At 45.1% G+C, this 12,341-nt stretch overlaps 1 protein-coding gene across 3 annotated transcripts in view; it reads right to left on the bottom strand.

Annotated features, from left to right (window-relative positions):
* HDAC11 (histone deacetylase 11) overlaps nucleotides 1-5,608 on the bottom strand; it is a 34,452-nt gene extending 28,844 nt beyond the window's left edge. For 2 of the 3 annotated variants that reach the window (XM_084840752.1, XM_084840754.1), the window contains exons 1-2: nucleotides 5,506-5,592; nucleotides 1,538-1,686 (exon numbers count right to left, since the gene is read on the bottom strand). In XM_084840752.1, coding sequence (XP_084696878.1) covers nucleotides 1,538-1,686; nucleotides 5,506-5,507 — 151 coding nt within the window. In that variant the 5' untranslated portion in view covers nucleotides 5,508-5,592. Of the gene's footprint in view, nucleotides 1-1,537; nucleotides 1,687-5,505 lie in introns of all 3 variants that reach the window. The other variant, XM_084840753.1, reaches the window with a different exon arrangement.
* Between the last annotated feature and the right edge of the window lie 6,733 nt (nucleotides 5,609-12,341).

Here is a 12,341-nt window from a genome sequence, read left to right as displayed (position 1 = left end):
CTCCTCCGACCCCTTGCAGCTGGCGCAGAAAGAAACACGCTGGCTGCCATCCAAAGTTGGAAAAATGACCTTGGATGAGGAGGAAAGGGCGGGTCCCGGTAGGCGGAGAGGGGAGGAGACTGGACAGGCCCGGGTATGAGATATCCTGAGCTTCCTCCTGCCTCCCTGCCTCGTGCCCCCCCGCCAGCAAAAATTGCCAAAGACTGAGGACACAAAGGCGAAGATCACCTCCACTGCTCCTCCCACCCTGCTGGCTTCCACCCAGCGAGGCATAGGAATATCAGAAGCCTCCAGGTTTGGAGGCTTCCAAGCAGTGAGGGTGCAATCGATAGAACTGTGTCCTTAGAATACTTGTAAAAATTTAAAGACAAAAGCATGTACTTCCTTTATATTAAATTTAAGAAAAAAAACAAAGGTACTGAAAACTGTTGACACACTAAAATTTTTAGGAACACAAAGAACTTTGCACGATATGCTGAAAACCACTCATCTACAAGTTTGAAACTGCCATATCATATTTGTAATTGGCATCCATTCATTGTTGTTAACGAACATACAAAATGGAGTATTTTTCATGGAAAAATTCAGCACTGGAATTGTTTCCATTTTGGAAAATTTTCCACCCCACACCACTGTGTTAATTATATTGGTTTAGTTAAATTAACAGAATCTGGTTATCTGGAAAGCTAGGGAGGAAGAGAACTATTTTGCTACTGTACAACGTAACGTGTCAGCTATGGATTATATATTTTTTTGTACTTGCATGTCTTAGTCATTCAGTCTAGGCACACTGCTGTGGTTGGCAATTAAATTGTCTGGCAAGCTTATCTAGGGACCAAGACCCCTTACCTCCTTCCCTTTACTCACTTGCTTCTACTACTGTACTTGTAGCTGGCTTAACCTGAAAGCCCCGGACTGGTATGATGCCTGTGCAGAGAAGGAAAGGGAAACTGCAAGAACCACAGTAGTGGTGCAGCTTAGGTGTTGCCATTTCCTTTCCCTCCTGAAGACAACTATGAAGAGTTTGTTTAAAGTTAATGTAGATCCTTCTATTAAAGGCATGGATGAGAAGCAAGCCAGCTTGTAACCTTCTGCCAGCTGGATTACAGTCAATTGCATGCCACTGTTATACAGAAATATGTCATTCTCTTCAAATGAGAGTCAGTCAGATAAATTCAGCTCAAAGGTCTCTACTGTCCTTCCCTAGACTGCTCTCCCTCATAAATACCACCGAACCAAGAACAAACATGTGTCTGGCATGCAAATACATACCATTATATTTACATTTTTTATTTAAGTGCTACATTAACTTGTGATTCTACTATAACTGCAAATCTAATACACAAAATAAGAATGCATACAAATTATTCATAAAGTATATAAACAAAATACAAAAGTAATCATAACTGGCACCTATATCAGTAACAAAAAAACTGCTGTCTATATGAAATTATTTCTTGCAAGATGACTGCATACAGAATATTGATACAGCACATTTTCACACAGTTTAAAACCCTCCATTTTGTTCTTATTTTACCTTTCAAGAAATTTATTACTTTCCCCCATTTTCCAGCATCAAATGGATGTAGTTTCTCCAATCCCATAAATGTAATGTTGTAATCTGGAGAATACACAATAGGCCAGCATGTTGGTGGGATATCTTGATATAGTTCTGTTCTGTGAGGCCTGGGGGGCGGGGGATAACAGCATTAGAGATCCAGAATACTGATAGCTGAAAAATACAATGATTCTGCATAAACACTGCCAAATTATTTAAGGCTTTGGCTATAAATTTAGATCAATGTTTCTTTATAGATGGAGTATTTCCTTTTCAGTTATTCTTTTGTCCTCTGGCACACCAGATGGGGAATGATGTTACATAAAGTGAAGTGAGAGAACAGCTGAGGGGGTGCAGAGAAGCCACGGAATAATTTGGGGAAACGTCATTGAAATTCTCCCTTTCCCTAAATGCTAGGATTTTTGTGATATTGCCATTTTCCAACCCAAGCAATTTCCTTAAACGTTAATTCTTTTGATGCACTGGTTTGTCACATCCCAACATCCTTTGCAAGCTGATGCTTCAACAGTTCATTTGTATTTGTGGTTTTATTTCTGTAACCTCCTGTTACGTGTTTGTTCAGAATACAGTTCATCTACTTACCAGTCTAGGGAATCATAATATTACACCATCCTCTCTTTTTTAACATTGGCTGCATGCAGAATGGCAGACTGAATTTAAAAGCAGGTACAAAGGCCTACCTATACTTGAACATATGAAGCTGCATTATACCAAGCAGCACCATTAGCCTACAATGTCAGAGGCCCTGGGTGATGGGGGAGGCCAGATTGAATCATCCAATACTGCAAGATTTGTGGGTACTGGAGACACTGTGGGCCAGGCTGCCCATTCTCTTACATCATGAACAGCCTCCAGAAAAGGCCTCTTCTTACTGGCCAGCCACTGCTGCTGTGGGACCTGGAAGTGCCCACCCTTCTACACAGCCAAAGAGCCTCAGAGCACTGCCAGCGGGAGCAGCCTGCACTTCAGGAATTGCAGAGTGTGGCAAGGGACTCTGCACAAAGAGACTGGACACAGGGGTTGCAGTTACACACAGCTACTCCTACCTGTGTCACATGTGCACAGACCCTCCATACTATGGTCTCCACATGTTGTTATTTTCATGTATTTTGGCCCAAGAGTCTTACATACATACATACATACATACATATAATGGAGCTATATATTACATGGTCTGCTAGGTGTGTTGCATCAAAAGCATCCAAAAGACACACTGGTGGTCTAACTGGCCATTCCCAACCCAAGGTGATGATATAAATGAGATTAAGCAAGTGGAAAGAAGCTCGCCCATCAGAAGCAGATTTTTAACAACGAAAGAATTATAGTACAGCAATGGGTAGAAATTTAACCTATGGTTAAAACATGTGACCAGAAAGTAGTATCCAAATATTTTATATAGCCTGCCTTAAGAAGGATGCAGACAAACTGGAGAGGGTTCAAAGGAGGGCAACGAAGATGAGCAGGGGTCTGGAAACAAAGCTCCCTGAGGAGAGACTGAAAGAACTGGGAATGTTTAGCCTTGAGAAGAGAAGACTGAGGGGAGATAGGATAGCGTTCTTCAAGTACTTGAAAGGTTGTCACAGAGAGGAAGGCCAGGATCTCTTCTCAATCATCCCAGAGTGCAGGACACGGAAGAATGGGCTCAAGTTACAGGAAGCCAGATTCCGGCTGAACATCAGGAAAAACTTCCTGACTGTTAGAGCAATACGACAATGGAACCAATTACCTAGGGAGGTAGTGGGCTCTCCCACACTGGAGGCATTTAAGACGAAGCTGGACAGCCATCTGTCAGGGATGCTCTGACTTGGATTCCTGCAGTGAGCAGGGGGTTGGACTCGATGGTCTCATAGGTGCCTTCCAACCCTACTATTCTATGATTCTATGCCTGAATAATGGCTGGCATGTTTTCATTCAGCAAAGAAAACTTAATTACATACTACCATTATATAATAGGGATGGCAAGAATTTTACTGCACAATCCTAGGCATATTTACTCAAAAATAAATCCCATTAAGCAATAGGATTCACTCTCAGGTAACTATGTATAACATAAGCCAGGGAACCTTTTTTCTGTCACATTCATTTGGTGATAATCTGCCAAGGACCGCATGCTGGTGCATGAGATTAGCTTGAAGGCCAATCCCACACAAATCTAGTCAGGGCACAATCCTATGAAGATAGTCGACAGCCTCTGAACTTGGAAGCTGTGAAGTATCCAATGCAGGGCAGCTGGAGCACGGAAGCGATCATCACCTCCGCTCTCCAGCCACCCTGCATTTCTGCTAGACGGAGATTTTGCTTGTCTAACAGCAGAGCTTTGGAGGGGGAGGGAAAGAGGCTGAGGCAGCCACAGGAAATGTCATATGGCCGATGCCCCCTTTTCCCATCTCTGTGCTGTTTCTGAGCATGGAGACATAGCCAGAACTGCACTGGCTATGAAGGGGAAGGGGTGGGAAGCATGGTTTCTGGGCTCTTAGGTTAGAGCCCTGTTTCCAAACCCAGAAACCGAACAATCCTATGTCCCCCCCAGACGTTGTCTAGGGGACATAGGATTGCTCCCTCTAAAGTAAATTCAATGAAACTTACTCCCAGGTAAGTGGGTATAGGATTTCAGCATTAATTTTATTTCTTCCATGATTAGAATCACACACAATGAGCCCATTTTATGTAAAATATACCAAGGTACGTTTCAGAAATGGTTAATTTTAAATCATAGGAAGCATTTACTTTGGCATGGACTAAGTTTATTTCACATGATTGAGCTAATATTAGAAAGAATATTGAGTTTAAATAAATGTTTAATTCTTATCAAGGGTTATATATAAAAATGCTCAGACAGCTAAAATAGTACTATGTCCTGAGAGCCAGGTTCACACGTCATTTGGACGTTTATTTTGTTCAAATCATGTTTTATGTGCAATATTATTTACAGAATAAAACGTGATATCTCTTTCAAGACGACAAGACGCATTTCTATTTATTATTGGGGAAACAAGTTACTGCTGTTGTGACTGGTCACTGTGTTTATTTTGCATATATTTAAATTTTAATTGAATTGTCGCAGGGTGTACTTTTACATCCCATTACTATCTGAACTCGCTCTTTTCATTTCCCCCTTCCATTGCGTGCGCGTGCATGTGTGTGTCTACACCCCCACCCCCTCTGCCAACTGACTGAGGATTACAGCTCATGCAGCCGAGGTGGACTCCACTCCACATGTGCTTATCTCGTGATATAACTCCGTTTTGTTGTGCATGTGTGTGTTTTCCCTCGCACTCCACAAAACCAGTCTTCCCCAACCCGGTGACCCCCAGAAGTATTTAAATACAACTCCCAGCATCTCCCTCCCTCAGCCAACGTGGGAGCACCAGGACATGTACTTCCAATACCTCCGTTCCAGCCGTCGTCAGCCCGGCGTCCTCCAAGGGTGTTGGGCTACACTCCCATCATCCCCAGCCAACACGGCCAGTGCCTGGCGGGCTGGGAGTTACGGCCCAACACATCTGGAGGGCGGCCGGTTGTGTCGAATCTCGCTTGAGCCGTCGAGAGGCTACCGCCCCTACGTCGCTGGTTATTGTGAGATAGGGCAAGGCGGCACCACAGCCGCTCTCTAAAACGACACGGCCGGGCCGGGCCGGGCGCAGTTTAATAGGGAAAAGGCACAACAATGGGCCGGCGACCCTCTCCTCTTCGCACAGCCGCCCCCAAGGGCGCCCTGGGTCCTGTCACCCACGAGGCACGGCTGGAGAAGGGAAGAGGGAGCGGGCGCCTCGACCGCCGCCCGCGCCCTGCCCGACCCGCTTCCCGCCCCCTGAGAGTCTGTCCGTCCTTTAGCCCGCAGCCGCCGCTCCCGCCCCACAGGCCAAGGCGCCCTCTCCCTCGCCCCCCCTCTCCGGACCCAAACCATCCCGTCGCTCGGTACTCACATGATGCCCCTCAATGGTGTCGCGCACGAACTCCCTCCCCGTCAGAAAGCCATACCTCGATGTGACTGAGCATGCTCGGATTCTCGTGAGCATGCTCAGACTCGTCGAACGAAGCCGCCAGCCCTTACCTTGCCCTTACTTTCCCCTTAGGTAGTCGTCAGAAATAGGGCAGAGAGGGATATCGTGGCCTAAGAACATACGAAGAGCCGTGGTGGATCAGACCAAGGGTCCATGTAGCCCAGCATTCTGTTCACACAGTGGCCAACCAGCTGCCCATGGGAAGCCCACAAGCCGGCCATGAGTGCAACAGCACCCTCCTGCCCATGTCCCCCAGCAACTGGTGTATAGAAGCATACTGCCTCTGATACTGGAGGTAGCAAATAGCCGTCAGGACTAGTAGCCATTGATAGCCTGTCCTCCAGGAATTTGTCCAACCCCCTTTTAAAACCATTCAAATAGGCAATTCAGACCCTTTGCTTTACAAAAGACCTGCTCATGGTAGATATGAAAACCACTAGGACAAGTTTGTTGCTATGTTTCAAGGCAGATGCCTAAATTTTTGGACACTCTTGGGCCTCTGGGGACTCAAGATGAGCACCTTCAAAATGTGCCACTCCACCACCAGCTGGCTAATGGTGGTGCTTCTGTGCCACTGCTAAGTGTTACACCGCCAATCCTCCTTTGCTACTGGCTCGCTTCCTTCTGTCGCCCCCACCATCCCTGGGCTTGTGACACTAGCACATTCAGTCTGCTCCTCATGTATAAACTAAATAAAATGTTTTTTATTTGATTTTTTAAAAGGGAGAAAGCCAGGAGGAAACCAGGATCAGCAGGAGACCTTTCCTCTCCCTCTCTCCCTCTCTCCCTGTAAATACCAGTATCAGAAACAGCACTGTGTCCTTTCTTTTACATTAAGCTATTTAATTGCACCCCTTCATGGATCACTGCCTTGTTGTGGCGAAGGGGCTTGCGTAACTCAGTGAAGCCATAAGCGATGCCGTGCAGGGCCACCCAAGACGGACAGGTCATGGCGGAGAGTTCTGACAAAATGTGGTCCACTGGAGAAGGAAATGGCAACCCACTCCAGCATTCTTGCCAAGAAAACCCCATGGAACGTATCACAAGGCTAAAAGAGATGACGCCGGAAGATGAGCCCCTCAGGTCGGAAGGTGTCCAATATGCTACTGGGGAAGAGCAGAGGGTATTTCCAAGTAGCGCCAGAAAGAGTGAAGCGGCTGGGCCAAAGCCGAAAGGACACTCAGCTGTGGATGTGTCTGGTGGTGAAAAGAAAATCCGATGCTGTAAAGAACAATATTGTTTAGGAACCTGGAATGTCAGATCAATGAATCAAGGTAAGCTGGAGGTGGTCAAACATGAGATGGCAAGATTGAACATCGACATCTTGGGAATCAGCGAACTAAAATGGACAGGCATGGGCGAATTTAATTCAGGTGACCATTATATCTACTACTGTGGGCAAGAATCCCTTAGAAGAAATGCAGTAGCACTCATAGTCAATAAAAGGGTGGGAAAAGCAGTACTGGGGTACAATCTCAAAAACGACAGAATGATCTCAGTACGAATCTAAGGCAAACCATTCAACATCACAGTAATTCAAGTCTATGCCCCAACCACTGATGCTGAAGAAGCTGAGGTTGATCGGTTCTATGAAGACCTACAACACCTTCTAGAACTCACACCAAAAAAATATGTCCTTTTCATCATAGGGGATTGGAATGCTAAAGTAGGAAGTCATGAAATCACCGGGATAACAGGCAAGCATGGCCTTGGTGTACAAAATGAAGCAGGACAAAGGCTAATAGAGTTGTGTCAAGAGAACACGCTGATCATAGCAAACACTCTTTTCCAACTGCACAAGAGGCGACTCTACACATGGACATCACCAGATGGTCAATATCGAAATCAGATTGATTATGTGCTTTGCAGCCAAAGATGGAGAAGTCAGTAAAAACAAGACCTGGAGCTGACTGTGGCTCAGATCATGAGCTGCTGCTTGAAAAATTTCGGCTGAAATTGAAGAACGTCGGGAAAACCACTAAACCATTCAGGTATGACCTAAATCATATCCCTTATGAATGTACAGTGGAGGTGAGGAATAGATTTAAGGGATTAGATCTGATAGACAGAGTGCCTGAGGAAATATGGATGGAGGTCCGTAACATTGTTCAGGAGGCAGCAACTCAATCTATCCCAACTGAATGCAGAGTTCCACAAAATAGCAAGGAGAGACAAGAAGGTCTTCTTAAATGAACAATGCAAAGAAATCGAGGAAAACAATAGAATGGGAAAGACTAGAGATCTTTTCAAGAAAATTGGAGATCTCAAGGGAACATTTTGTGCAAAGACGGGCATGATAAAGGACAAAGAAGGCAGGGACCTAACAGAAGCAGATGAGATTAAGAAGAGGTGGCAAGAATACACAGAAGAACTATACAGGAAAGATCTGAATGTCCCTGATAGCCATGATAGTGCAGTCACTGAACTTAAGCGGACATCCTAGAGAGTGAAGTCAAGTGGGCCTTAGGAAGCATTACTAACAACAAAGCTAGCGGAGATGACAGTATTCCAGCTGAGCTATTTAAAATCTGAAAAGATGATGCTGTTAAAGTGCTGCACTCAATTTGCCAACAAATTTGGAACACTCAACAGTGGCCGCAAGACTGGAAAAGGTCAGTTTACATTCCAATTCCAAAGAAGGGCAACACCAAAGAGTGTTCAAACTACCGCACAATTGCGCTCATTTCACATGCCAGCAAGGTGATGCTCAAAATCCTACAAGCTAGGCTTCAGCAGTATGTGAACTGAGAACTACTGGAAGTACAAGCTGGGTTCCGAAGAGGCAGAGGAACCAGAGATCAAATCGCCAACATTCGCTGCATCATGGAGAAAGCAAGAGAATTCCAGAAAAACGTCTATTTCTGCTTCATTGACTACGCTAAAGCCTTTGATTGTGTGGATCACAACAAACTGTGGCAAATTCTTAAAGAGATGGGGGTACCAAACCACCTTACCTGTCTCCTGAGAAACCTGTACGAGGGTCAAGAAGCAACAGTAAGAACCAGACATGGAACAAGCGAGTGGTTCAAAATTGGGAAAGGAGTACGACAAGGCTGCATATTGTCACCCTGCTTATTTAACTTATATGCAGAGTACATCAGAGAATCACAGGTCGGAATTAAGATTGGCGGGAGAATTATCAACAACCTCAGATACGCAGACAATACCACCCTAATAGCAGAAAGCGAAGACGATCTAAAGAGCCTCTTGTTGAGGGTGAAAGTGGAGAGTGCAAAAGCTGGTTTGAAACTCAACATTAAAAAAACGAAGATCATGGCATCTGGCCCCATCACTTCCTGGCATATAGAAGGGGAAGAAATGGAAGCAGTGACAGGTTTTATTTTCATGGGCTCCAAGATCACCGCAGACAGTGACTGTAGCCATGAAATTAAAAGACGCTTGCTCCTTGGGAGGAAAGCTATGGCAAACTTAGGCAGCATAGTAAGAAGCAGAGAATGAATATGAACTTGAGCACACTCTGGGAGAGAGCGGAGGACAGGAAAGCCTGGTGTGCTGTGGTCCATGGGGTCACGAAGAGTCGGACACGACTTAATGACTGAACAACAACAAATTAATTGCAAAACCAAGGTGAGGAAGAGGGACCGATCCTAAGTGGTTTTACTCAGAAGTAAGTCTCATCATTTTCAAGGGTGTTTTTTCCAAAGTAGGTTCATCAGACTGCAGTATTAGGGACATACTTCACCTCTCACATAGGGTTGCCAACTTTTCCTACCAGTTCCCACTCCTGTGTCTTTAATAACAGTTGGCTCTGCATATATTCTCCAGAGATAGTGGTTATCTGTACACCATTGCAAGCTTCCCCTACTGATTTCTATATCCTTTAAGCTGCTTAAAGGATATAGGAACAGGCCAGAATGTGGAATTCTTTCTCTGGACAGTTGGCAACACTACCCTTCCCATACAAAATATTTCCCATATTTTAAATTTTTATTTTAGAAAATTTCTACTCAACTTTTCAGCCCCCACCATAAGGAAGTCCCACTGAAATCAATAGAGCTTACTGTACTTTTAAGTTCTGGGATTAGGATCGGGGTCTTATCAAAGCTATCATTCTGATGTTCCAGCAGATGTTTAGGGCTTTTTGGTTATCTGAATGAAGTTTCAACTCATTGGGCCAACCCCACCCCCACACACATGCAACATGGTGCCACTTGAAATCTTTAGTGGTGTGTACGACTGTGCAAACTGAAAGCAGACTTGAGGCATCTTTTAGACACCCAATTCAGAGTAACTTCACACACTCTTTCCATTATTTTAGTTTGCTCTGTCAAACCAAATGAAGGTTGCCATATGATCAGAAAAGAAGAAAACACTTGGCCTGCTCTTGTGCCTCGGATAGCAACTTGATGTGCAGAACTCAACAGGCTAATCTTTCCAGATGCTGCTGCTATCCGCACAGGAACAGTTGCATCAAGGTTGTGTACATGAGAGTGAGACTTATTATTAATAAAATCTGCTCCCTTCATAATTTGATTATAAAATATGATTTTAAATAATTTATTATTATTTTAAAAACCAGAAACTGTGTAACAGAGCTCCCAGGCAATGTACATGATCAGTTTCCCTCACTTTGGTACACTTTGGAATGCTGAAGTCTCAGTGCAACTAAAAAGTGCTTTACTTTAACTAGATTTCTTAATATTTATTAATTAATCACAACACAACTATATATATAAAATATAATTCTAGGTAGTGGCCCAGCTTGATGTCCACCACCTCCATCATTACAGGCCTTCATTGGCCCCCAAAATGTACCTGTTTGCCTTGGCCTATAACTGAGGTAGGACCTTATTGGGCACCATTGTGAATATGCTGCTAAAAAAGGTAAAGGTGTCCCCAACCAGTCGTGTCCGACTCTAGGGTGTGGTGCTCATCTCCATTTCTAAGCCGAAGAGCCAGCGCTGTCTGAAGACGCTTCCGTGGTCATGTGGCCGGCATGACTGAACACCAAGGTGCACGGAGCGCTGTTACCTTTCCCGCCAAAGCGGTACCTATTTATCTACTTGCAATTTCTTGCTTTCGAACTGCTAGGTTGGCAGAAGCTGGGACTGAAGACGGGAGCTCACTCTGTCACGCAGCACTCAGGTCTTGAACTGCTGTCCTGCCGACCTTCCAGTCTGCAGTTCAGCGTCTTAACCACTAAGCCACCACGGTCCGAATAGCTGGCTTTAATTGTTTAAGGGCTCAGTCCTATGGGTTGTGCCCTCGATGATTATAAGTCCTCAAACCCAGAGACACATGATAATTCTATGAACTCACCCTGCATTTTCACTAGATGGACGACTTTGCCTGTCTAGCTGGGGCTGTGCAGAGGGGGAGGAAAGGAGGTTGAAGCCGCTTATCTCATATATATATAGAGAGAGAGGGAGAGAGAGAGAGAGAGAGACATTAAATCAGGGGTGGACAACTTGTAGGCCAAAACATCTGGAGGGCCACACGTCGTCTACGCCTGCACTGAATTAAATAGCCTTTAGAGATTATGAAGGGAGCATTAGAAAGATTTCCAAGAAACCTATCATTATTCTTATGTCTTATTGCAGCCCTCTCCAACCTGTGTGCTCTAGATGTGCTGGACTACAGCTCCCAGCATGCCCCAGCCAGCAGGAGAGGAATTGTCAAAAGTTGGGACTCCTCTCTCAAGCTGTCCCTGACCTATACACATCTTATAGAGGATTTGTATTTAAAGTCTTGCTGCACTGATGACTTGCTCTCCTGGAGATGCTTGGGATTGAAGTGCTATTCACCCTGATGGTTTTTCATTGGCATTCTCTTCCCGCCCATCCACAGCTCCTCTTCCCCACACAGTAGTGCAGCCTTCCACAACCTGGTGGCTTCCAGAGGTGTTAGACTGCAATCATTGGGGGAGGCTGCACTAGAAGCATTCCACCCCTGCTTTCTCTCCATCCTATGTGTTTGGTTTTAGTCCTTTTGGTCTCCCACGCAGTCCTGGAGCATTCTGTACCATTAAATCCTCTTAGGGTACAATCCTGCACATGTTCAGAGAGAAAAAAGTCCTACAATTCCCAGCATTTCCCAACTCCCTGCAGGGGGACAAGAGGAAGGGAATCTCTCCCAGGTTTGGAGAGAGGGGAGATTCCTTCCTATTGCCCCCCCCCCGCAGCTCCCCCGATCCCCAAATCTGCTCCAGAGGGTTCAGCACCCACCAGAACAGATTAGGGTGCCATGGGAAAAGAAGTCACATTCCACGGGAGTGATATTGGATTTTCCCCACCATGTGTACCAAAATATGCTGCATATGTAAACATAAACATTTACAAATGTTCAGTGTTTTTATAAATGTGGGGTTTAGTTACATGTAAATACATATTAGGAAGTTTGAAGAATAAATATCAAAGGTCCTTTGTACACCAAGCATAAACAGAAGATCCAAGCCTCATGCCTTTACCTTTTTTACTGTTAGTAAAACTCACAACCAGCTACTAGTGTTTAATTCATGAAGTGTGCAATCCTATGTGGAATGCATGCAGCCTCCGAACTCGGAGGCTGCCAAGTATCCAATCCAGGGCTGGAGGACAGCAGAGATGATCTTCACCTCTGCGCTCCAGCCATTCTGCATTTCTGCTAGATGGGCAATTTTGCCAATCTAGCCACAGTGCCTCAGAGGGGAAGGGAAGGAGGCTGGGGCAGCCATAGGATACATCATATCACAGCCGCCCCGGTCTGCTCCCCTCCTTGCCTCCAGGAACACCACCTTTTCCCCATCTCTGTGTTCCATT

Source organism: Heloderma suspectum, chromosome 2 (genome assembly GCF_057233095.1).
Source record: "Heloderma suspectum isolate Gila_16-S chromosome 2, 16-S_ref, whole genome shotgun sequence".
In the NCBI taxonomy this organism is placed as follows: domain Eukaryota; kingdom Metazoa; phylum Chordata; class Lepidosauria; order Squamata; family Helodermatidae; genus Heloderma; species Heloderma suspectum.
The sequence above is the reverse complement of the archived record's forward strand: the minus strand, read 5'-3'. Positions and strand labels throughout refer to the sequence as shown.